Source organism: Pelobates fuscus, chromosome 12 (assembly GCF_036172605.1).
Source record: "Pelobates fuscus isolate aPelFus1 chromosome 12, aPelFus1.pri, whole genome shotgun sequence".
In the NCBI taxonomy this organism is placed as follows: Eukaryota; Metazoa; Chordata; class Amphibia; order Anura; family Pelobatidae; genus Pelobates; species Pelobates fuscus.
This window is the reverse complement of record NC_086328.1, coordinates 111,630,793-111,656,250: the sequence shown is the minus strand read 5'-3', so window position 1 is coordinate 111,656,250 and position 25,458 is coordinate 111,630,793. Positions and strand designations below refer to the sequence as shown.

General features: G+C 38.1%; 1 protein-coding gene across 3 annotated transcripts in view; it reads left to right on the top strand.

Moving 5' to 3' along the window:
- SERGEF (secretion regulating guanine nucleotide exchange factor) overlaps positions 1 to 25,458 on the top strand; it is a 265,437-nt gene that overhangs the window by 57,217 nt on the left and 182,762 nt on the right. For 2 of the 3 annotated variants that reach the window (XM_063437926.1, XM_063437927.1), the window contains exon 10: positions 11,442 to 11,478. In XM_063437926.1, the coding sequence (XP_063293996.1) occupies positions 11,442 to 11,478 (37 nt within the window). Of the gene's footprint in view, positions 1 to 8,320; positions 8,458 to 11,441; positions 11,479 to 25,458 lie in introns of those variants that run through there. The other variant, XM_063437928.1, reaches the window with a different exon arrangement.

The window sequence follows — 25,458 nt, the reverse complement described above, 5'->3', positions numbered from 1 at the left end:
CTCCTCTTACTTTGGTCTCAGACTTCCAAGTCACTTTGAACTCTCGACAGTTTGCACTTTATTGAAAAACCCAGTGAGACAGACACCACAAACTAATAGAGAGTGGTAGTTACAAGAAACACGTTGTGTACTCACAGAGACAATTCAAAGCATAATTAGGGAAATACATGACATGCACAGAACACACACAGTGATAGCCAAACACAGACTGATACAGAATATATAGCAGTAGAAATACGAGCACAGACATACAGAGACAGGATGGATAACAGTCATGCATTCACATACAATCAGATGCAGGATGTGTAGCCGACAAAGAGAAAAACAGAGACCGCTACAGGATGCGTTGCAGAGAACTACATATGCAGACATACAGAACAGGATTCATAAAAAATAAATACAGGTACAGGCATGCACACAGGCAGAGAAAGATACAAGATGCATGACAGATGGGGAATACAAGTGCAAACAGGGAGACAGAGGATGCATGACAGACAGGGAATACAAGCACAGTCAGGGAGACACAGGATGCATGACATACAGGGAATACAGGCGCAGACAGGAAGACACAGGATGTATGACAGACAGGGAATACAGGCGCAGACAGGCAGAGAAAGATACAGGATGCATGACAGACAGGGTATACAGGCGCAGACAAGGAGACACAGGATGCATGACAGACAGGGAATACAGGCGCAGACAGGCAGAGAAAGATACAGGATGCATGACAGACAGGGTATACAGGCGCAGACAAGGAGACACAGGATGCATGACAGACAGGGAATACAGGCGCAGACAGGCAGAGAAAGATACAGGATGCATGACAGACAGGGTATACAGGCGCAGACAAGGAGACACAGGATGCATGACAGACAGGGAATACAGGCAGAGAAAGATACAGGATGCATGACAGACAAGAAATACAGGCGCAGACACATGATGCATGGGTGGCAAAGATCTCCTTAAAAAAAATACTATTCTGCCATCAAAACATTCTTTGAATGGATTGAAAACAACTATGCTTTTATTTTAGTATGGAGATATATTTCCAGTTCAGCTTTATTTATGAATACAAGCCGTTCTCAGCAGGCCTTCTATAGGAGCTTTATATTGGAAATCACTCCATCTCTCCAGATGGAGAGCCAACATAAAAGCTGCTACCAGGGAAATATCTGTGAGAAGGAGACATTTGGTTACATTCTGATAATTGGGAATACGCTGGAAGCTTTGGTAGGGAAAATGGCTGGGGAATGCAGTTGTGAAGTATCTTGCAAATTCGGCTGTCCACAGCGTGGCACTGTGTCACTACAGAGTATTGTGCGCCACACTTATGAAATAATTTCATTTCACAGGTTGTAGGTGTGAAATATACAGTGCATATCAATACCATCTATCATGTTTATCTTCACACCCTCTGCAAGTGGATTAGAAGGTTTAATTGGATGCGGTAAAGACTTTTAAGAAAAGGATCTATTAAATATTGGGGTCTCTCTCTTTAAACTAAGTGTATTTCATTTAAAGGTGGCTTCGTCCCTTGCTTTTTGTGCTTTATTTTTGCTTTTTAAACAAAATTATTAATCAAAGTTTACCTATTAGATACCAATGTGTGCTGTGGACTAGAATGCATCCATTTTAATGTTTACTAGAACCTTCATAGTTGGTAACATGCTGAATAGCTGTCCTTTCACCCTAAAAATGTACGTCGCCGATTTACACCATGATGCCCTGGTCAGTAAATCTGCTTCGTGCAAAGGAACTGTGTATGATATAAATATTATTTTTTTTTTTAGCTGTCTTAGAACAATTTTATTTACAAATAAATTTTAATTTTTTTTTTTAACTCAAAAACAATAAAATCTAGTAATGAATGGGTTAACAGTTGAAGGTTTATGTGAAATTATCCCTTGCACATGGAATGAAAGGGCTGCTACCATTTTGCTTACTGCTCCTCTTTTCCACAACCCCTTTCGTCTATGTTTTCAAGTAGAAAAGAAAAAAAAGAGAGAGTGACTTAAATATAGATGGGAGAAGTCACTCAATTTATCTCTGTTACATTGTTACTACCCATTCATTTCTTAAATCCTTGTCTAGAGTCTTGGTTTGCAGTGGGGCCTGTAACGGGATGTCAGGATCAAATATCCACCGAGTAGTTGTGATCATTTGAGATTTGCGTTTGCATTGGACCAGGACTTCAGATATCAAGGTAATAATGACATACGTCATTGATGAGGGATTCAGAAAATGCAAAAGTATTTTACCAAAAGACACCGGAGTAGTATGACTATATATACAGAATTCTCGCATCCCTGAGGCGTGATGACCCTCGCATGTCTTTCACTTAACCAGTTACTGTCCACGTTCTTAGTTAATGGGTTTTTCTTCTATAGGCTTCATTTACCTCCTGTTGCTAAGGAAACTGCATGTATTGTGGGGAGCTGTGCTCTGCAGCATTGCAGATAAAAATGCAGAAGTTTCCTGGTTAGTTTTCACACGTATGTACAGTGCTAAACAAACAGCGCGTTTAGAAAGGGAAAAAAAACCGGAATATTTCAAAGCTGCAGGATTAATTTCACAGAGGGCTTACCAAGATGAAATGATGTCATGTTAAATGGAATATACTAAGAGTCAAAAAGGTACAATTAATATTTAATACCATGATTCAAATCATTATGATTAATGTACAAAACGTATTATTTAGGCATTTTGCTATTGCTATCACCTCGGGTCACTCTGTTAGGTGTTTGATCCCAGTAACTCCTGCAGGTCTTGTTGATGCATTGCTGGTTCCATACAGTGAAATAAAATGAGTGAACAAAGACAACAATAACGAGACAAATTTTCTTATGGAATATCTTGGTTGGAATTTATCTTCTAAATGGTTTAAACGGCAGAATAACCCCAAACAAAACAGCTATAGTAATGACTAATTTTTTTGTCTTGTCCTGGAGATTTAGCAAACACATCTGCTGGCTAAATTTCCTTAAAACTTTTCCAGATCTCTTTCCTGAACTATGCTAGAGACTTCATTCACCTCTCCGATTTGACAACACCCCAGTAAACTCAGCATTCAAACCGCTCATCTCTGCCCAAATCCTAACCTAGTCGCCATTTATCATAGAACCCATATCGGGTCCGACAAAGACAGAAAATGACAGGCTAACATCAGTCAGACATTCCAAAGTTGGACCCAAACATGTTGTGGAGGACTTTGCTGCTCTTCATTAATGAACTATAAAGAGTTTTTTTTTTAAATTGCATATATTGCTTCTTTTTTTTTTGTCATGTAAGCAGCAAACCTCTTATAAATGTTATCCAACTTTTGAGCCTCACAGTTGTCCCAAATGTATTTTTGCCAAACTTGCTGCAGTGTTTGACCTTTATTAAATAACCCTCCGAGAATTGCTTCTGATCAACAACAGCACGGATCCTCAACGAGTTTTTTTCTAATTTTAAGAACAGTGACTTGACGCCTCTGGCCACTGTCTTACAGTCTTTAAAGCAAATGTTGTCCGTTCTCGTTTAATCCATGAGTGAACAAATGTGCTATTTTAGTATGTGACATAAATGGGAATTGCATTTATTAAGGATGGGTTTTTAAAATTTCTTTTACAGTCCGTTTTGTAACACAAGAATTGCTTGGCGTGGTTTAGAGTGGTGCTAGATCATTTACCTATCAAAAGATACATTAATGGTTAACTTTAAGATGACAATGTTACTATGGATAAAGGTGTAACGATAACAAAAAAACACTCTTACGAAAGGTGACCTGAACTAAATTTGAACAATTCTGATCTGAATGAATCTGATAGATGGGTATATGGATCATCATGCTACAGCCTTCATATGTGCTCTTCCCGCCTGCTTGCGTGTTGCTGTATAACACAAATATTAAACCATATATAAAATAGGGTAAAAAGGAGCTAATGCTTAAACATAGTATCAATCCACAAAGAAGAGGATGTATACAGTAGATCTAAAAAGAAAAACTTCCATAGCATAATACTGTATAGATAATAAAATATGTAAAAGACAAATTCCAACTCACAATATGCAGAGCTACTCATAGTAGGCTCTAACTATAATGGCATGTAGATTGCAGAAATGCTTGGCTGTTGGTCTCCCACTCTTAGGTGTTCCTCAGGTGTTCCATACACCTGTGGAAGACCTAACGGTCAAAACGTGTTGTGTGGACTACCTGCTGACTTAGTTTTATCTATCTTCTATTGCAGTGTATGCATAGACTATCTATTTTTATATGTTGGAATAAAAGTATATCTACCTACCTTTATGCTCTATATTTGAAGAGTGGGAGACCAACATCTTTTTAGATCTACTGTATACATCATCTTCTTTGTGGATTGATACTATGTTTAAGCATTGGCTCCTTTTTACCATATTTTATATATGGTTTGATGTGCACCCCCTATCTTTTTTGCTTTATCTCTATATTGTATGTTGTGTCTAGTGAGTGGATATAGACCCTGGGGTAGTTGCACTCACTGTTATACTAGCGCCATCCACCTTACTGTACACTTGTTTGCTGTGTTTGTTTTCACAACACAAATATTAAATGTTTTGTTCAGGATGGGGGAAGAGTTTTTGATGGCTTTACAGACTTTATAAGGCATAGACTTTTAATAATAATAATAATAATAATAAAAGGCATTTATCGCACATCGTGCCCGAGGAAGCCTGTTCCCATAAGCTGCTGTGACCGACGTGACCCTAAACTACACTAACACTTAACATTAACCCTCATAACACAATAACACTAACCTCTAATTATCATGTAATATACGTAACAGAAAGTGTGTAATAAAGGAATCTAATATTATCTCTGGTTTCTGGAGACATTAAAAAAATAAAATCTAGAGTATTGGTTTTGTGGTTTATGATGATGTCTTCAGAACCCACAGATTGCCCTGTTTTTCTGTAGTGTACAATTCAACATTAAGTGTATTCATACATATTTTAATAAAAATTTTTAAAATTTCTAAATGTTTTATTTAAACAATGAAGTAGAAATAAATGTCTGCTCTAACTCATGGTGTCCCTTTAATGGTTAAAAGTCATGTTAAGCACCATAACTATCTTTGCTCGCTGCCTTGCGTAGCATAGAATGTTAAGAGGGGATTCGACGGGAATGTTAGCGTTAGCAATGGATTCTGACGCTTTGTTCCTTCTTCCCCGTCAGACACCATGAGAGTCATTGCTTTTCTTCTCCCTTTAAAAATAGCATCTTTTTAAAGTGAATTATAATATAAATGGTCTCAAGAAAATATACGTTAACTTTTACTGTCATTTAAAATTGTTTTCATTAATGGTTTTCATTTCCCTGTAAGACATAATGAATTTAATGTCTTTTTTTTTCATTTGAAGAAAAAAAAAATGTTTTATCCCCATCTGCAACATTTGCCAGATTAGGAATCAGGTGCTTAATGTTTAGACTGTTTTACATGAACGGTACATTTATTTTCAGCTCAGAATTGAGAGAGATTTGTTTCTAGATGACTTCATTTACTCTGAGCCTTTCCTCCAGGGCTCGAACTGTTAAGCATGTTCCAAATATAGAATTATATCATCACTTATTTTATTTTTCCTTCTGAAAGGTCACTTTGTCCCATGGGCAGTGGAATTAATCAGTAGTTTATATAGAAAAAGAAAATAACCGTATACCCTCTTAAATCTACCTTTCGTAGTTCCGTGGAGTGCACTTTAATTATCTAGCACTGAAAAGGACCATTGACTTATTTTTTTTTTTTAAATCAATTATTGCTTACTAGGTGTCAAACGGTGGCATGTTTCCAAGATGTGATGGACTACAAGTCCCAAAATTCCCTGCCAGCTATTCAACATTTAGGAGCACTCCAGTAACAACTTGGTTAATTATAAGCTGAAACATTGCATGTTTCATGCCTTTTTTTTCTTTTTCTGCCTTAATAAATATGAAAATTATGCTGCAATAGACTCTCTTTCTTTATCGCCATTGGTTTAGAAAATAGTGATCCCAAGATGGTTGGACGGACATGTTTCAGAGCCATTAGGTGTTGGAGCTGGCCCATTATGGAAAATTAGAATTATGCTCTGGCCTTTGTTGCAGCTTTTTGGTTCTAGTGAATGTCTCAAATGCCCTTCAATCCCATCAATAGACAATTTCATGATAATGCAGAATATGAATAGCATCTACTCTCTAACAATGATCTACCATCTCCCAACATGGTTATCACCCGTTGGAGCTCAGAACGAGTTACAATGGTCCTCTGCTGACTTCAATATCTGCCTTTTATCTTCTTCGCTCATTGTGGTTTGTACTAGTTGTTGCTACCTGTAAAAAATTACAATAAAGCTCTTTCACTTACAATTCTAACCATCTCCTAATTTCTAAAGGTTAATAAATTCTACAGTGCAGACTGTACTAATATTTTAACTAGAAATGTTTATAAGCTATAGCTAAAATGTCCATGGCTTGAAACAATATAAAAAATTGCAAGTCCAAACCAATGAAATTAGTGTGAACAACAGGCCCTGAAACTAAACTGCTATGTACGTTCAACTGCCTACAATCTGATTTCAATAAAATATTACCAAAACACAGAAAAAGCACTAAAAAACAAATGACTAGTTCTGTGAAAACTCTAAGGCTACCTTGTAACGATTGCACATTTCTTTACCTGGGGCATATCGGTTCTGTTGTACATTGTATAAATACCGTGTTTTTTTGTTGTTTTTATATTTATTTTTTTTAAGTTTTTTTTATGTCTTTCTCTACTTCTCACAAATATATATATATAAAAAGAAATAGTTCTTCCTATTCCCATCCCTTGACGGGCCGAGATCTAATTTTCTCACTTAAACAAATTAATACTGAGAGCCTTTGATGATTGAGCAATGCTCTTTAAATTCAGTGATTTATTAAAATTGTGTCATCCTGCGCCGCTTTAATTGTTTATTTTCCCTTATTTATTTATTTTTACGCCTAAATTGTGATTAATAGAAACCTCCCGGTTTGTGGAAGTATTTATTTTTGTTACAGCTCTAGCACCTAACACCTATCTCGTTTTATTCGTGTAACACTTGCAGGCATCTGTGATATTTCCCGTATCCGATTGTCCTGCTCTTGGTGTTTGTGACTCGGTGAAGGTTACGCTCTGAAAACAACGTAACCTTCAGTGCTTCTTCACTAGCGTTACATGCCCTTAACAGAAAGCAGTGTTTCATTCCGCCACTTGACGTTACCGTTTACACTATACCAAATCTTGGCTTTTTCTACACTTTTGTCAATGGATTCTCATTTGTTTTTTCACCCCCTCCAGATTGAAGGGCAACTAAAGGGTTAATGCTAATGCTTTGCTTGAAATGGCAGTCTGTCCTCCTGGTGCTTCAGTCCTATGACAAATTCCATCATCATTAATTTCACTATTTCTTTTTTTCTTTGTTTTTGTTCTGCTCCACTGCAGACATCAGGCATCTTTAAATCTCTTCCAACATCCGTGTCCTCCTGAATCCGTATACTTTTTTTTTTTTTTATTGTTGTCATGGAAGCGACCATTAAACCCCAGTCTCATTGGTGAGACATTTTACCCAACCCATATGGAGTGAGAAGCCAGTCGTTCTCCCTATGCCATAGGAGGGGATGCAGGCACGGTAGATGTGTTCTGTGCATTTTAATATAGCAATGCTTGAAAGAAATGTTATTTCAGGAGGGTGCTATAGCCAAGCTTCTGTGCCTGGGAGCCAAATGATGTACAGAGATCTGTCAAAATGAAATCTTTTCGTCGTCTCTTCTGCTGGGAAAAATGTTGTAGCTCATTCTTCATCCTCACAGCTGAAACGCCTTGTCTGTTTCTGCTGACAACAAAACAGCTTGACATTACATGGCTGCATCCGCAGCATGGCGCAGACCAGAGGATTGGTACCCACGGTGGATTCTTAATTTGGCACTCCGCACCTGATAAATGTTAAAATTTAAATACACAAACAAAAAATGTGTTTTCAAGCAAATTGAAATCAAATTAGAAACAAGCAAAATGCAGGAGAGTAGAATTTTGGGATACACAGAGCCATAGCATCTTAAAACAGCATTTAGTCACTAACGCCACATTGCAGCCAATAAAATCTCAACGGCAAAATTAGCTGATTAGCAAAAATTCCCTAGCTCAGCTTCAGTCCCTACTTTTTAGCCTAATTTCTACCATTTAGTTGGCTCCAATGTTTAGTGAATAACTTTTAAGGTGCTTTATTTGCTGTTCAAATGCTGCAGGGTGGAAAGATATCAAGCCTGTAGGACACCTACCTGATTAAGTGAATTTCCTTCCTGCAGCATATGAAAAGCGTCATACTGCAGGGCATCACTTTTCATCTGCAACCCATCAGCATGTAATCATGCGCTGTGTCTAGAAAAACATGATGGCTCTGGTAGCGGAAGTGCCCTACAAAAAAATGACATGGTTACACATGGTAATCCATACAAATTAATCAATATATCTATACACCATAATCAATATATCTAAACACAGTGATATCTGAATATCTAGGAAATGTATAGCCTCGAGTGTACTCGGTTTTGCATTTCGTAACTCTGTGTTGTAGAAATAGATATAAACTATACTTGTATCTGACTGTAAAATACGCTTGCATCCTGGGATGGCTCAATCCCCTAATGGAAGAAATAAGGAATAAACTCAACATTCTATCCCGCGCCGAGGCAAAGTTTTCTCTGTCTGATCCTCCTCTGGGATGTCTCTCCCCCATCACTGCAGGGGGCATGAAAGGAGATTGGGTGCTGCCAATGGTCCTCGGTGGCCAGCTCACAAATCATGGCAAAACATGCACAGAAATGACATTAGCCAGCCTCTTGTTCCATCTCCGTCAGCACAGGACTTTAACTGTTTATGTGCAGTATTTCTCAGTGAAATGCTGCACAAAAAGAACCCTAACCACTTCAGATCACTGAACCTTTTATTTTCAAATGAGTAAACATAATATTAAATATTTTAACAAGCTTATCTGTGTGTGATTTATTGCAGGTTGTTTAAAACATGGAATTCATTTTCCTGTTTTTAAACAGTAAACAAGATACAAAACACACGGTGAAAAAATAATGAACAGGCACCTCTGATGAAGGCTTTGTGCCGAAATGCGTAAGGTGGACCCTAAGGACATTTTGGGACATTTTCCATATTTATGGGACTTTCCTTATTTTAATAGTTTGTTTTATTACGTTTTTTTTTGCTAGTTTATATTAAAGTTTGTGTGCAATTTTCAACCTGCGTTCCTGATTTTTGCATCAACCCTGGGAAGATACCCATCAAGAAATTTCTTGTTCCAGTCCTTAGGAATATTTCTGTTAAAGGCGCTTAGCTTGAGCCAGCTTCCAATTGGCTCCGTGTATGTGAGTGCATTTAATCCATTTTTTTTAATTTGGTTTATTTGACGTTATTACCCTATATTATTTTTCTGGTTTTTTTCAGTGTTATCCTCAAAGTGGGTAATATCTTTCTATATTGAGTGCTCTCACCATTTTTGTTTTATTTTCCTGTTTTGAATATCCCTTCTCCATAAGGAAGAATAGGCAGTCAGACGTCTATCTGTTTTTTGCAGCGAACAATACTGATTAGGGAAATATACTGGGCAGAATGCAAGGTGTAACCTTTGTCAGGACGCAAGAGCGAAAATGTCAGCACATGTAGCAGGAGGCAAATTGCACCCACTACCTCCATTTGGTAGATCGTGATCCACAGGTGATTAAACTTACCCCAAACCCCCGTACCTGTGTGCACATGGGCCCCAGACAATCAAGACAAACTAATGTATGTAATTAATAGCCAACACCCACCTCGCCCCCTAAGAATAAAATGATAACCCAACCTTTGAATCTTTCTGAATTCTTACTTATAGATAAAGGGAGGACCTTTCATTTGCAAAAGAAAAACTAAATATATATAATAATCAAAAAAATATAGTTGCAATAGATAAAGAATTAATAATCCAGAAGTCTTGTTCAGTAATCCAGTATGTGTGCGTTAAGTTTATCAAAGAAAAGCAAAATTGTACTAAAATTATAGAACTATATAGTATAGTATATATCGAATGGATGCACTAAGGTAGAAAGACAGGATTTAAATAAATTCAATTACAGAACCGCTCTGGTTGTCCAGATCTATGGATGATTTTGAATTACCCACCATTTAAACTAGCAGCATTAGCCTCCTGTATCTATCATTCTTTGTAAAAAAAAAAACAACAAAAAAAAACAAAACATCACAGCGCTGTAAGAAATGGAAAATTAAATAAACAATATTGACATGTTTTACACGTTTTGATATTAAATGTAAAGCAGGTTTGCAAACGGAGATTGCATAAAGTCCATGTTGCTAATATTTCACCTACTTCTCGGGATGTTATTGCAGGATACGTCTTTGGCCATCCCAGGCCCCTAGCTTGCTGTATGGCTAATGTAGAATTGACACTTCCGCTTTAGATTTACAAGTTGTGTCCACATCTGGATGGTAGTTATACCGAGAGCGTAAGCTGACAGTGTACCCAGGGGGGAAGCTGTCTGCGAGAGGGTCAGCTGATGTGCTCATATTATCAGTGCCATCTAGATATAGACAAATTGGCATTGCTAATGCAAAATGTAAATTCTATGTTCACAATACAGCAAGGGAAGGGCGTTTGAAAACAGTTAGACACTGAACCAACAGGATGGAGTACTCTGGGCTACCAACACCATAGCCACTGTGGTTACAATGCGTAAACTAACCCCTCTGCACTAATTGTCATTTTGGTCCGGTTATTTTCGAATGAGGTTTCCATATCACATTGCTTTTCTAGGATACAAGAACACTCCTGCATTCTCATACTGGCAGGCAACACTTTAAGGCCCTGTTGTCACAGAATGCAGAATTCATATGTGTCATGCAAAACTATGTTCGTTTGGTAACCCTTTTTCTGAAAATGGTTCTGTTGGTGCCATCTGAAGCTTTCAGTAGCCAGGGCATGACATAGGGATTAGGGATGGATAGGGATTAGCATGGAAAAAATGAACCAAACATTAAGGCCCACTTTTCCCCGTGCCGTTTTAGCAGGACATTTTCTTATTAAAATGGTTGACTGTTGGTAAAGTGATAATGTTTAACTCCTTTATTGCCAGCCATTTAACTGCATTTAACCCTATGCGTGTTTGCAATGAGACACAATATAATCCTTTAAATACCAAAGAGATAACAAGACGTGCAGTTGCATCGCATTTAGATATAGAAAGGGTTAACACATCAACCAGAACAATATATGATTAAAGTGCCAATAGGGGTAATTTACGTAAAAAGTAAAGTAAATTAATATAATCAGGTTAAAATAGCATGGTTGAAAAAAACGTTCCATGAAAATTAACACGTGTTTGGTAATTAACCATTTTTTATATTTTTATGCTTGTTTTGCAGATTGCTTGTGGATCTGAACATAATTTAGCTTTATGCGGTAAGTCTCATTTAATGTATTTAATGCTTTTTCAAGATTTCACTGACTCCTTTGAACAGCAGCTCTCTTTTCCTGCAGGTCATAAATAATGACTTGTAGAAATGTATAGTATCAAATATTAAAAAGGACACACACAAATTGTATGTACATATAAATATACATATGCATGGTAGTTTGGGTCAGTAAAAGACATTTTTGGTGCCTATTGTTAAATTATAGTCCGTTAATAATATAAGGAAAGTATCCATGTTCTTTCGTTCCAATAAAAACTAGTTAGGTTCTGTTATAAGATCTTTTACTGCGTCTGTTCTCTGTTCGTACTCACACCTCTGACGCCTGCCTTCAAGACTTCACTAGGGCTGCATAGTCTCTGTGGAACTCCCTTTCCTGCTCTTTTAGACTCTCACCCAGTCTCAGTTCCTTAAAAAGATCACTAAAACCTCACTTCTGTAGGAAAGCCTATCAATTAAACTGTTTATAGTTTCCCACCTCGCACCTTGTTAACCCACCCTGCTTCCTCTTCTGCAACCATGTCATCCGAAAAACTAACCCTTCACTGTAGCCTATTCCAGTAACCTACTTTTTTCATGTACACGAAATACATCCTATGCTTACTTCTTGTCCCAGTTTACCCCACTCTCTCTAGAATGTAAGCTCTTTTGAGCAGGGCCCTCAATACACTCTGTTCCTGTGCGTCCAACATCGTCTTGTTGCAAATACATGTCTGTTAGTTCACCTATTGTACAGCGCTATGGAATTTGTTGGTGCTTCATAAATAATAATATATAACATTCTTATGCTTTAGAATTTACTAAACGTTTCCTTAGACATCAGATGGTTGGAAAAGTGTTACCTTTGATAACAGAAAGCTTTCTTGTCGGCAGTGACTACTCTACAAACAATGGGAGGCACATAAGATACCACAGTCAAAACTGGGGGGCACATATAAATTCCACCATTAAGGGGATAATACAGGCTCTATTGGGTAGAGGGGGGAAATGTGCTATAGGGTGAGTGCAGACAGCTCCTTATGGCTGGCACAGGGGCTTTGTAGTCAGAGCATTGTTGTGGTAATTCGCAGTTACGCTCTAGTACAGTAGGAAGATTGAGACCAAGTTCTCCCTTCTCCTGCTGAGCATTGTTGCTGCCTCGCCAATGAGGGATATCTTTTAAGTTTGGCAGGGGTGCACATGGGCGAGCAAGGCACAACTCAGAAGGAGCAATTGCCCCCTCCTCCCCTTGCCCCCCTGTAGCGACACCTATGCATGTCAGTATTGTGGAAATCTGAGAATACTAGATTTTTGTTATACTACAGCACTGCATACCCTGTTAGAAGAGAAAAGAGAAGAAGATGCTGTGTAGGTTTGTGTTTGGCAGTGTCCCTTGACACGTCGTCAGCTGGGTTGTTCAATAGAGTGTAATTGTTTGAGTATTCAAATACAATTTTAGGCCAAAATAGTTGTACTGAAAAAGAAGCTGACTTTTCCCAATTTGGCCTAAAATATTACATTTTTAATTCCCCACAATTCACTCGTTAGCGAATAAGCCTGACCGTCTTGCTAATAAGCTGTTCTGAATTTAAGCTTGTCTGAGATGTTGCTGTTCATTGCTGACCCACAAAATTAGTAGTAGGGACCATTTTTTTAAAAAATGTGGATCACCACCCTGGATTTTACTGGGTTAAATGTACAGAACCCCCTCTGAAGAAAAAGCTAATTCTCAGCAGAACTATTCATGGAAGGTCAAGAATGGCTCCCTGAAACAATTAACTCATCGGGAAGTTTAATAGCCTCAAACATGATTTAAAATAAAATTAATTTGACCTTTTTTTTTGCTCACGCCATTAACCACCTCTTTGTTTATGGTCGGCCAGGAGTAATGGAAAGTCTGTGTGCTTTACGCTAGTAAAAAGATTTATGTTCGACCAATCAATGACTTTGATCAGCTGGACTGAATGGGGGAGAGATTGAAAACCGATGAAAGCAGGTGTGAATGTCTCAATTATTTCTTTTTAATGGTAATTACTGGCTAATTATCCCATACTTCTTATTTTGAGTAGCTGGTTTAGATATCGGCCCCCATTTGATATTTATGGTAAAGCTTTTCAAACAAATGATTATTTTTTGGTAATTTTTTTAAAATGATTTAACATGTTATAAGATATTTTTATAATATAGATATATATTCTTATATATAATATATTTTTTGATATTTTAATATTTTTAAGAAACCCTTTTAAAAGGTTATATAAAAATATGAAATCATTTAAAAAACTTATCCAAAAATATTAAAATCAATGCCATAGTTGGAGTATAGCGAAGTCAGAAAAGATACTAAATTCTCTGGATAATTGTGTTTGGCTAAAAATAATAGATAACCGTAATATCTTGTAATACCTTTTGTATTGGACCATCACACTTTCGGATAAACAAGCTTTTTTTGGTAGATCCTTCTTATGTAAACTAAAGCAATGTATTGTTTGATACCTTTTTAGGTTTTCAGATTTAATATTTGACTATTTATTTTTAATTAAGTGATCCAGAATACGATGGTGTAATTCTCGGTGGCCTTCTGCTCTTATGGTCCGTAACTCCATGTGTGTGTCTGCACATTTTGCTCAAGCATTGAAGTCCCCTTACAAACTCCCAATGCGGGGACAGGCATCACAATAAAAAAATAAAGTACACCCTCTCAATATTAGAGTAGGAAGCCTGTCCGACAAGATCGGGTGCTGATGTCAGAAAAACAGACAAAGCCAGGTACCATATGGTGTTTGTCTAAGAAATAACATAATCTCATCAAAGCAGTGCAAAATAGATCATGTTTTATACTTGTCAGAATTTTATGTTCCTTTACCCTTTTAAAATATTCCTACATTGACCTTGTGGGGCGCTCATGATATTGTAGCTATCCCTACCGCGTGTTGTTAGTTGGTGATAATATTCAGATAGAGCATAGCCGGTTCAGCTCTGTGTAATATTATTCAGATAAAGCGAAGCCAATTCAGTAGCACAGTGTGTTTACTTTAGAAGTTTTTATCTTTGCTTCGTTAATTGAACTTAATTCACAGGAGGCTCTTCCAGATTCTAGCGGGCTACTAACAGAGCGTGAGTTAAAATTTGTTTTAATTAAGCAGACTGCACAATAAAAGAAAGGTTAAACATTAGATCTCTCGAAATGAGTAGAGATACAGTGTAGATCAAAGGCAGGGGAGATGTGATGGTTTTCTACACAACTTTCTACGGGCTTATGCTTAAAACAAAATGCATAGCAAAGTTTTCATGAAGTTAAATTTATGTTTCGAAACTGGTGATAATTTTAGAAAGTCACAAAGCTGAGCTCTTGAATCAAGGATTCAAGTTGAGCATGCTTGGAGGCAATCGCCAAGATCTCACCAAACAGACCTCTTAAAACATAACAGAAGGTTTATAAAAGGCTGGATTTTCTGCCAGCAACTGAACATGTTCTTTTAAATTTATTGCAACTTGATTGATGACATGCATGATCTGTTTATGTAGGATAATAGCTTAGAGAGCCCAGGTAAAATATAGAACACACACATAAAATAGGAGCAAAGTGGAAGAAGCAAAGAATTTTGACAAACGGTGATTAACATGTGTTGAGTAGAATGCAGACTTCGCTATTGATTACTACCATGGCAACCAGCATAGTGTGGCCTGACATTCATTCACTGAGATGGAACCTGTCTTTGCAGGCAATTAGATTGCACATATGATCTATCAATATATGGACCTTACTAGTCTCCTAGACAGCTTAACCCTTAAGAACCAGGGGGAAATCAGTCTTGGAATCCTACGTTGCTGGTTCTGTGCCCAGACATTTGTTCATTAGTCATGATGGGCAGATGGATCATATAAGTCAGGAACAGGTTAGCATTATGTCACCTGTCACGTGTGGGTTGGCATTGATGATGCCAGGGTCAGCCCGTGCTGCCACTCTGTCACATAATTAACAGCAGAAAACGGAGATAAACACCATACTATGGATTATCGTTAAGAGAGGCTTGTTGTCTTAATTTGGAGGAGATTATACTGTACTGTTATAAGTGTTGCAGCAGGAGAGTACCAGTTTGGTACCCTCAAAGTACCCCATTTCCTGGCATCCTGTTTTTGTCTTAAGTTCTACTTCTGGGAAAATGAAAGGAACGCGGACATAAAGCACAGTGTGGGAACATCATTAAACTTGACTGCCCAGTGACTCCTTAGCAGAGTGTATGCCTTCAAATAGGCCTCTTCCAGTCACTGTGTACTACCAGAGACACACTTCCCAACCAACATTTGAAATGAACAAAGGGGCACACCTTAATGTTAGGGGTGTGGCCAGGGACAGGGCTGTTGTAAGAATATTTAGGTGGCTTACTAATAGCAATTTATAAAACTTAAATGCTTTCTAGAACGAGAAGAATGAATCGTATTTACACAGAGTGATTTCTAAACACATTTATTGTAGTTTAAATACACATTACTGGGAGTATTATTGCTGTGGAGCTCTGTTGTGTGACACACCAACAATATGCAGCTCCTAGAAAGGAGGGACAAATAGATTTGGGACTAAATAGAGACACTCTGAGGTATGGACACTGTATCCCTAATTTGTCACTCTCTCCATGTTAAAGAACTCGGCCCTGACAAAATTTTACACCTCCCATTGTTTATTAATATGGAGAGGCTCAGTGTGTTTAAAGCTGGATCTATTTCCTGTTTAAAGGGACACTTTAGTCACCAGAACAACTACAGCTTATTGAATTTCTTCTGGTGAGTAGAATCATTACCTTTAGGCTTTTTACTTTAAACACTGTCTTTTCAGATAAAATGCTGTGTTTACATTACAGCCTAGTGATAACTTCACTGGCCACTCCTCCAATAGCTGTTAGAGATCCTTCCTGGGTCATGGCTGCCTTAGCGTCCTAATATTCAGTGTCTCCTCCCTCTGCATGCAGACACTGAACATTCCTCATAGAGATTCATTGATTCAATTCATCTCTATGAGGAGATGCTGATTGGCCAGGGCTGTGTTAGAATCATGTTGGCTCTGCCCCTGAACTGCCTCCTTGTCAGTCACAGTCAATCCTATGGGGAAGCATTGTGATTGGATCAGGCCACCACTTCTGATCATGTCAGAGGAAGTTCACAGGCAGAGGCAGCAGCTTCAGACTTGAACATAAGTAAGATTTTACCATATTTAGGGAGGCCAAGGGGGCTAGATAGTGGTTTTAACACTATAGGGTCAGGAATACATGTTTGTGTACCTGACCCTATAGTGCTCCTTTAAGTTTTACATATTTAATAACATTTTATCTTCATTTTAAGTGATAAAAAAAATGTAATGGCTCTCTAAAATGTAGTTCCTTCATTTTAGTGAGCAACTTATTATGATAATCAAAATGTTATTTTTAGGGCAATAGGAGGTGTCCCTTCTTATCTCTTCCCTTTCTTGTCTCTTATTTCGTTTACTCTCTTTCTTGCTGTTACTTCTAATTTTTTTTTTTTTAATAAATCAGGACAGTACTGAATAAATGGCCCATAATTTTATTTATTCATCATGCTTCTTTAAATATTGTACTTCCTCTGGCACAATGTGCAAATATATCTGCCAAGGAGCTTATGAGCACATTGTGCCAGTGGACTTATTTCAGACGGAAACTGATATTTTGTTATTTATAACATTTCTTTTCTTGTACAAATTGCCAGAGTTAATTGGCAGATTCTCAGTAGTGGGGGGAGGGAGGCAAATTAGTAGGGTTAGTTTCATAGAATGGAGGGGTAGAGTTTTCAACATCTCTGGGTGCAGAGCAGATTTCCAGTGTCACACAGTCTTGAACCGATTCCTGCATATGTTTTGTTTCGTCCATAAGCAAATCGATTAATCTGAATCAAAAGCCTTTTAATCCACACCTGAATTAATCGATCCGTTTGGGAACTAAATGGATGGGTATTGATTAAATTGCTCTTGATTGGTACAAATCGATTTGTTTATGAACTAAACACATTTTTGAACACGTACTGATTTCTCTTACCTGACACTGGAATGCATTGTTCTGGGGCTATTTAGGGTTCAATGGACTTAATTTCCCCTGGTGACATTGGGGATTTGTAACAGACGATGGGCTATATATATATATATATATTTTTTTTTTTACATATTATGTGGAATTTAATAGAATAGGAAGTGGACATCTCCTTGCCCATTAACCTGCCCCACCAATTCCAAAGAAGACAGCGTTGTTGGAAGGAGTATGGCATAATGGCAAACTCCCTTTTTGGTTATACCTGCTTCCGTATATGATTTGTAAGAATAAATGGAATCCTAAATCATCCCGTCTTTGAGATTTAACCCTGGTTTTCAATGTATCCATTTTTAATAATTAGACCTTTCACTGCCTTACCGGATTGCACTGCACTGTTCTGACATTTACAGTTAGTCTGAATTGCTTTGCAATGCATAGTAAGGCTGCCTCATGGTAGTTCTACAACAGCTGGAGATGCAACTATCGGCCACCCCTGCTGCATATCATTAAAAATAACATTGAAAAATGAAAAGAAATAATCTGGTAACACAAACAATATTTGTTACATGCTGTGCCGTTAAGGAACAAAATTGCGAATAAGAGAATTAAAAATTAAGTGTACAAAGCAGTGTGTTTAATTGTAACTGTGCAGATTGACGGGAGCAAGCAGAGCCCCAGCACAGCTGTAAATAGCGTCGGGTAATTTAGTGTATGAGAATTTGGCACAGTAAGGAAACCCGAGATGGAAGTTTCAAGGTCAGATGCCAAAGTATCCAGGGAACTGGTATTGATCTAATTGCTGAAGCACGATCTTCTGATAGAAAGCTTAGATTTCTAGAAATACTCTAACCTTTTATACCTTGCATGGGTCTCACAGATCAACTGTACTTGGCGTCTCTCTTACTCTTACGGTGTTTCTGAGCAATGTAGAAGTCTCTATTTAGAATTTAAGGAGCTGTGCTTTGTTTAGCATCTGTCTGAAAATAGACCAGTTTTCTGTACAAAAAAAGATCTGTGTTTAAATTTTAACTCTCATATTTTAACTCTCAACAAACATATATACAAGATATCTTTGAATTTTCAATTTTTGCTTCAAATACCCAGGATTTTCATCTTCTGAACTAGACTCTCCTCTAGCAATTAAGTTGCTCAAACAGTACTGTTGCTTCTTTTACATTTCTGAGAATGCTTTGCATTTTCCAATAAACGCTTGCTCCCATTATCCATCCTTGTAGCTGTTTAGATTCATACAACTACATATGATGTCATGTACAGCTATTAAAACACAAAAAGAAGTTCTGCAGGAAAAAGCGTTTTGGAAACACTCGCTTCTGGCGGAACTTGTCCAAGTCCTGTATGACAGGAGAAAAATCTTCAAATCAGGGACTGTCCTTCCAGATCTGGGACAGTTGGAAGGTATGCACGTGGAATCTCTCTAAGTAATATTATCCTGAGCATCATGGACTTATTGAAAATGAAGAAGGATGTTACTAATGGTAAAAAGGAAAATGTGCTAGAATTGTCACATTTAAAAGTAACCTTCTAAAACAGACCCTGTAGAAATTCATATTCTAGTCCAGACATAGGCAACCTTCGGCACTCCAGATGTTTTGGACTACATCTCCCACGATTCTTCCCAGTATTATATGTGTAAAAGCATTCTGGGGGATGTAGTCCATATCTGCAGTGCTGAAGGTTGCCTATCCCTGTTTCTAGTCATAGTAAATATGTGATATATATATATCTTTATGATTGCACGTGCATGAAATTAATAAAACTGTTATGTATTCTATAGGTAATGTCTAGAAACATCAAAAGTTGAGTAAAACAAAAAACCCACCTTATATTAATGGAGCACTATCAAATGGGATAAGACTAATGTACATCAAATTCAAGTGGAGAGTCAATTGAAATGTGTTTATTAAGAGCCTGGTTAGCCAGTGCTAATCCATGTCGTACTATTCCCACGCTACGTACAGACTTTAAGTAGGCATGTCGTTTAGTTTTAAACTGTATCGGAATGTTCGTCACTCTTATCGACATAATTATATTGCCATTTCTGTATTTACTAGTTTTTCCATTACCTGTAACTAATTCTAAATTTTCATACAAAAAAAAAAGTAAAAAAAAAGTGTTGCATTCCTTGATGACAAGCTCCTTAATACCTGATTTGTATTATTTAATAATATTAGAATTGTTCCATATTAAATCTGCCCATAAATTGAATTACCTAATTTTCAGTTAAATTACATGAGAATTACTTTATATTTTGCAGCCTGACTATTAATAGAGGATCTGAATGTGGTGTTTACCTTTTTCTTAAGATATTGGTTATGACTTTTTTTAATGTCTATTTTTAATTGGTAAATAGTATTAAAATTGTTTTATGAGGCTAAATGCTATTAATAATGACCCTTCTCCTTTGTGACTGTAAGATCCATAATTCTAGGTCACATTTGGAGAAAGAAACATGGGACTGACAATGAATTTACTATGGTTTATTCCAAGGAAAGCCAGAGATTATAAATGACAAATTCATTGTTACCGTTCATGTGGTGTACAAAGTATCCTTACCCCGATTCTTTACCAGAGAGATTCTACATTCTGAAATATGCCCTCCTTAGTGAATGGGAAGGCTCTTCATCTATCTGTCTGCAATGCTGCACGCCTTGACCTATTTCATTACTAAAAATACATCCACACTGGTCAGTGCTGCACATTGAATTATACTGCTTCAGTGAGCTTTGCAGCCTGACTGCGCTGTTCTGAATGTTCTTACTAGCATGGAATGCTGGGGACACATTAACTCTTTCTGTGTTTTTCTTTGGTATTAGAACAAATGACATTCAGTCCATTTAAAGAATAATCAGCTTTTATAATCTATTAAAACATGGCTTATTAAAGGAAAACTTTAGGGTCAGGAATGCAAACATTTATTCCCAACTCTATAGTGTTAAAACCACTATCTAGCCCCCTTTGACCCACAAAATAGAGTAAAATCTTACCTTATTTGCAGTTCTGCGTAGGTTGCTGGCACTGGCTTCGCCCCCAAGCCGCCTCCTTGGCTGTCATCATCAGAAGTGATGATCTCAGCCAATCACAGTGCTTTCCCATAGTAATTGAATCAATGCATCTCTATGACGAGAGTTAAGCGTATCCATACCAAGGAGGGAGGGATTCTTCCTACTGCCTCACACGAGTCCTTTACATACACCTATCTAAATTTTAAATAATGTCATTTTTTTTTTTAGCAAATTTTTTAGCAAATAAAGATGCACTACTTATAAACTATATTGTTTATAGACAACCAGAAACCACACAAACCTAATCACAATACACTGCCCTTTACCCTCATTTGCCAACATTCAATGTGCACTCTGGAATGCCCGCAGCAATCTGAAATCAACAGCCATACATGACCTTTTCATCTCAAACTCACACTACTAGCACTCACAGAGAACTGGCTTTCCCCCTCTGATAGTGCTACTCCTGCCTCTTTATGTTTTAGTGGGCTATAATTCTTCCATACTCCCAGACCCAACAACAGTAAAGGAGGTGGTGTAGGCAAACCTCACCTGCCCTAGCTGTGCAATCTCCTTCTACAATTCCACCCTCTCTTCTCAACTAGACATTATGGCACCCCCTACACTTAAACGCAGCAAGCGCCCCCAACTACAACCTTGGCACACCAAGCTGACTCGATACCTCCAAAAATGCTCCAGAACTGCTGAACGCTGCTGGAGGAAGTCTCACTGTGCGTCTGACTTTCTCCGCTATAAATTTATGCTGCACTCTTACAGCTTGATTTTTTCCTCTGCAAAAGTAAATTACTTCAATACCCTCATAACCACACTTTCCCACAAACCCGAACCACTATTCCACACTTTTAACTCTCTTCTTCACCCTGTTGCTCCTCCTCCTCCTCCTCCTCCTACTTACTTTGCTGCCACAAACTTTGCAACTCACTTCACAGACAAGATCTCTACAATCAGGGAAGAGATCCCTCATCTCTCTCATTCCCCTTACAATACGTCCCCCCAACCTCACTCCCTCTGCTGTTCTATGCTCATTCGCACCCGCTACAGTGGAAGAGGTTTCTTATTTGATCCGGTCCTCCCGTCCCACCACCTGCTCCCTTGAGTCTATTCCCTTGCGTGTCATCCATACTCTGTCTCTTTCTCTTGCTTTGCCTCTCACTAAAATTCTCAATCTCTCCCTCTCTTCTGGCATATTTCCATTACCCTTCAAACATGCAACCGTAACCCTGATTCTAAAAAAGCCCAACCTTGACCCTAACTCCCCACCCAACTAACGCCCTATCTCGCTACTGCCTTTTGGGTCCAAGATCCTTAAAAGACTTGTGTATGTGAGATTGACAGACTTCCTCGAGTCGAGTTCCCTTCTCGACCCACTTCAGTCTGGTTTCCGCGCTCAACACTCTGTGGAAACGGCTGTGACCAAAGTATCAAACGATCTACTCGCTGCAAAATCTCATGGTCACTACTCTATCCTAATTCTCCATGACCTTTCTGCTGCTTTTGATACTGTTGATCATCAACATCTTCTTCTCATCCTCCGTAATCTCGGTCTACAAGATATTGCTCTCTCCTGGTGCTCCTCCTACCTCACCCAGCGCTCTTTTAGCGCTTCTTTCTCTGGCTCTTTCTCACAACCTCTCTCTGTTGGTGTCCCCCAAGGTTCAGTTCTTGGTCCCCTACTGTTCTCGATCTATACTGCCTCCCTTGGTAAACTCATCAGGTCCTTCCAATATCACTTCTATGTGGATGACATGCAAATCTATCTGTCCTCCCCTGACCTCTCCCTACCCCTCTTGAATAGTGTATCTGACTGCCTCTCTGCTATTTTTAACTGGATGGCTGCCGACTTCCTTAAGCTCAACTTGTCCAAAACAGAACTTCTGGTCTTTCCTCCCTCAAGTGTTGCTACTCCTGTTTCTATCTCCCTCCACATTAATGGTGCTACCAACAGCTCCACCAGGTAGGCTCATTGCCTAGGTGTTCTCTTTGACTCCGACCTCTCCTTCAACCCCCATGTCCAGTTTCCATCTTAAAAACAATGCGCGCAGATGCGGCTAAGGTGCTGGTCCATGCCACTGTCCTCTCTCGCCTTGACTACTGCAATCCACTTCTCACTGGTCTTACGTGCTCCCATCTTGCCCCATTGCAGTCTATACTGAATGCGGCGGCGAGGCTCATCTTCCTGTCAGCCCTCACCTCCCACGTCTAACCCCTCTATCAGTCCCTGCAATGGCTTCCTGTATATAGGGCTCAATAAAAAATTCTGGTTCTTGCTCTAATAGTTTGTGCCCGCACAAAATATGTTGTTTACAACAAAACAATAATAATATTAAAATCGTAAAATGGCAAGAGAAAGGTGAGATGAGTATTAACATATAATCAGTGTGAATTAGGAGATCGGCAGAAAGGAATAGCAATAGCTGGATTATTCACTAAACCTTGAATTGCTGGAATTTAACTGGAGAATTTTAAAATTTAGACCATGATTTCAGTGCTGTAGAATCTTACCATTTTGTTCTGAAGTTTTGTCTTCAGATTTGTCTTCAGATTTGTCTGGTCTAACCCAGTGATAACCTTGATGCTTTTGTAAATAGAATTGTAGGTTGCAGTGTTCATGAATTGTACGATTGTATGCGCAACGTAATACTCAAAACCATTGTTTAACCCAGACAAAACATAAACCAAGCTCTTGAAAACATTAGCAAAGAAAATGAACATGTTATTTTTTTTTCTACAACAGTTGTATAGCCCCCAAAACAATCAAGGTTTCTTTGTTGCTGTGGAAACAAAGACCTTCAACTTAAAGGGACAGTATAAGCATCAAAATCACTTAAACTTAATGTAGCGATTTTGGTTGGTAAATACCGCCCTTGCAGTTCTGCAAACTAATGCAGTGCCGTTTCCATTTAATAATATGCACACCTTTAGTAGCTGCTGTTTAGTGGCTTTGGAATAAAATAATAAATCTAATCTGGTCTATAAAGTATGCTGATGTTAAACCAGTGATGGCTAACCTTGACACCATAAATTGTTTCTGGACTACATTTCCCATGATGCTCAGCTAGCTTTTAGACTCTAAAAGCTAGCTGAACATCATGGGAAATGTAGTCCAGAAACAATTTATGGTGTCAAGGTTAGCCATTACTGCGTTAGACGCTGAGTGTGCTTCCAATGCTTCTCTGAAATGCTCTGCTTCTCAAACAGAAGCACTAGATTGGTGGATCAATAATGTTTCTACATGACAAGCATTTGATTTGACAAAATAACATCAGACTTCATGACTTTATAGTGAGGAGTTTTTTTTGGCTAGTGTGGCATTACTGGTAAGATGGTGATTTAAAAAAGTTTTTTTTTTTTTTTTAGGTGTGGCCCTAAATCTAAATGGGTAAAGGACCAAAAACAAACAAACAAAAAATATATATATTAGACTGCTATTAACACAATTCTTACCATGGGTCACATGATTAGATGCTAGAATTATTCTCTTGTGGAGAGAGTATGAATCTTGCAAATGTGACATCATTAATTGAGAACATTTACGTTGGTCAGCCTTGGATTCTGGAAGGAATATGTCAGATAGCTGCACATTTACAGTTGGTCTGGTGCGCAGAGCCGTTGATCAACTGTGCATTGCACATCTATTTTGTGTTCTTGTGTCCAGGCCATGTGGGAACATAGCAAGTCCCGAATAGAGGCAATAGCACAGTTTCAGTAAGAAGGGCAGGTTTATAATTCTTCTTTGTACTAGAGAGTATGCAGTGAAAGGAAAAATACTAACTTTTGAGCTACATGCTCTGCTGGCTGCTGAGCTGGCTGGCGAGAAGCGGTGCGGCGGAGTAACTGGTGGAACCCAGACAAGAAATCAAGCTGTTGACAAAACTGCTTGGATATAACAAAGGAGAAACCACCATAACCAAGAAGTAATATGCATTAAATGCTGTAATTTTCAATACTGTTTGTAAGTGATCTTAAAGGGACATTCCACTGCCCAAATACAAAATAAATAAAAATCACTAATTAGTATATATACCCCAAATAAAAACTTGCATGCCTTTCATTATTTATGTTTTCATTGGGGATATATCTAAAACCGCTTGCAAAACCTACAGTTCTTTTTTCTCCTGCCTTTACAAGCTCTCCCCTTCTAATCCTGCCTAGACTTTCTGTGGCTGTCCAATCACAGACTTCCCAATACAGCTCAATGAGAAGTCTTTAAAGTCAGCTGTATTGTGCTAACGAAACCAGGAAGTAACAGGACATGTTGTCTGCTTGAAAGCCACAAAGGTGTAACCAGATTAATTTATAAAAGAGTCAATTTCTATTGAAATCTACACTTTTTTCAAAATAAAAAAAAAACTCAAGCTTTTTTCATAAAGCTATAGTTGCTTAGGGGTCTGGAGTGACCCTTTAATGTAATTAGTGTCACTGTCACAATTCTCTGAAGTGCTAGTGAAAGTACGAAATGCCACAGCGTTGTTCCAGCATCCCCCCCTAAATGTCCCAATCACAATTTAAAGTATTTTAAAGGCTTTATTCATTTTACCTGTGTGGATTGAGGTCGTTTCCCTTTCTTGTTAAGGAGTTCAGGTTGCCAAGTTGAATAGTTACCGTCAACACTAGCCAAAATATTGAGAATACCCTTTTCTTTTTCTTTACCCTTCAGCATTGGTTTACAGATTAATCAGATACACAACAGCCAGCATCCAGTCTGGCTGAACCATGTACTTCAAGTGTTCATTAACATGGTCTCTTAATCAGCCTGATACATTTTAACGAATAATGTGTTGTAAATGCACCAAATGTTGCTAATTATAAAAAAAGTTCAAACCAAAGAGTATCTGATTCCAAAAACTCAGCTCTGGAAGAAAATCATCTCTGATTAATCGTGTAATTAGCAGCCTTTAAGTACATTGG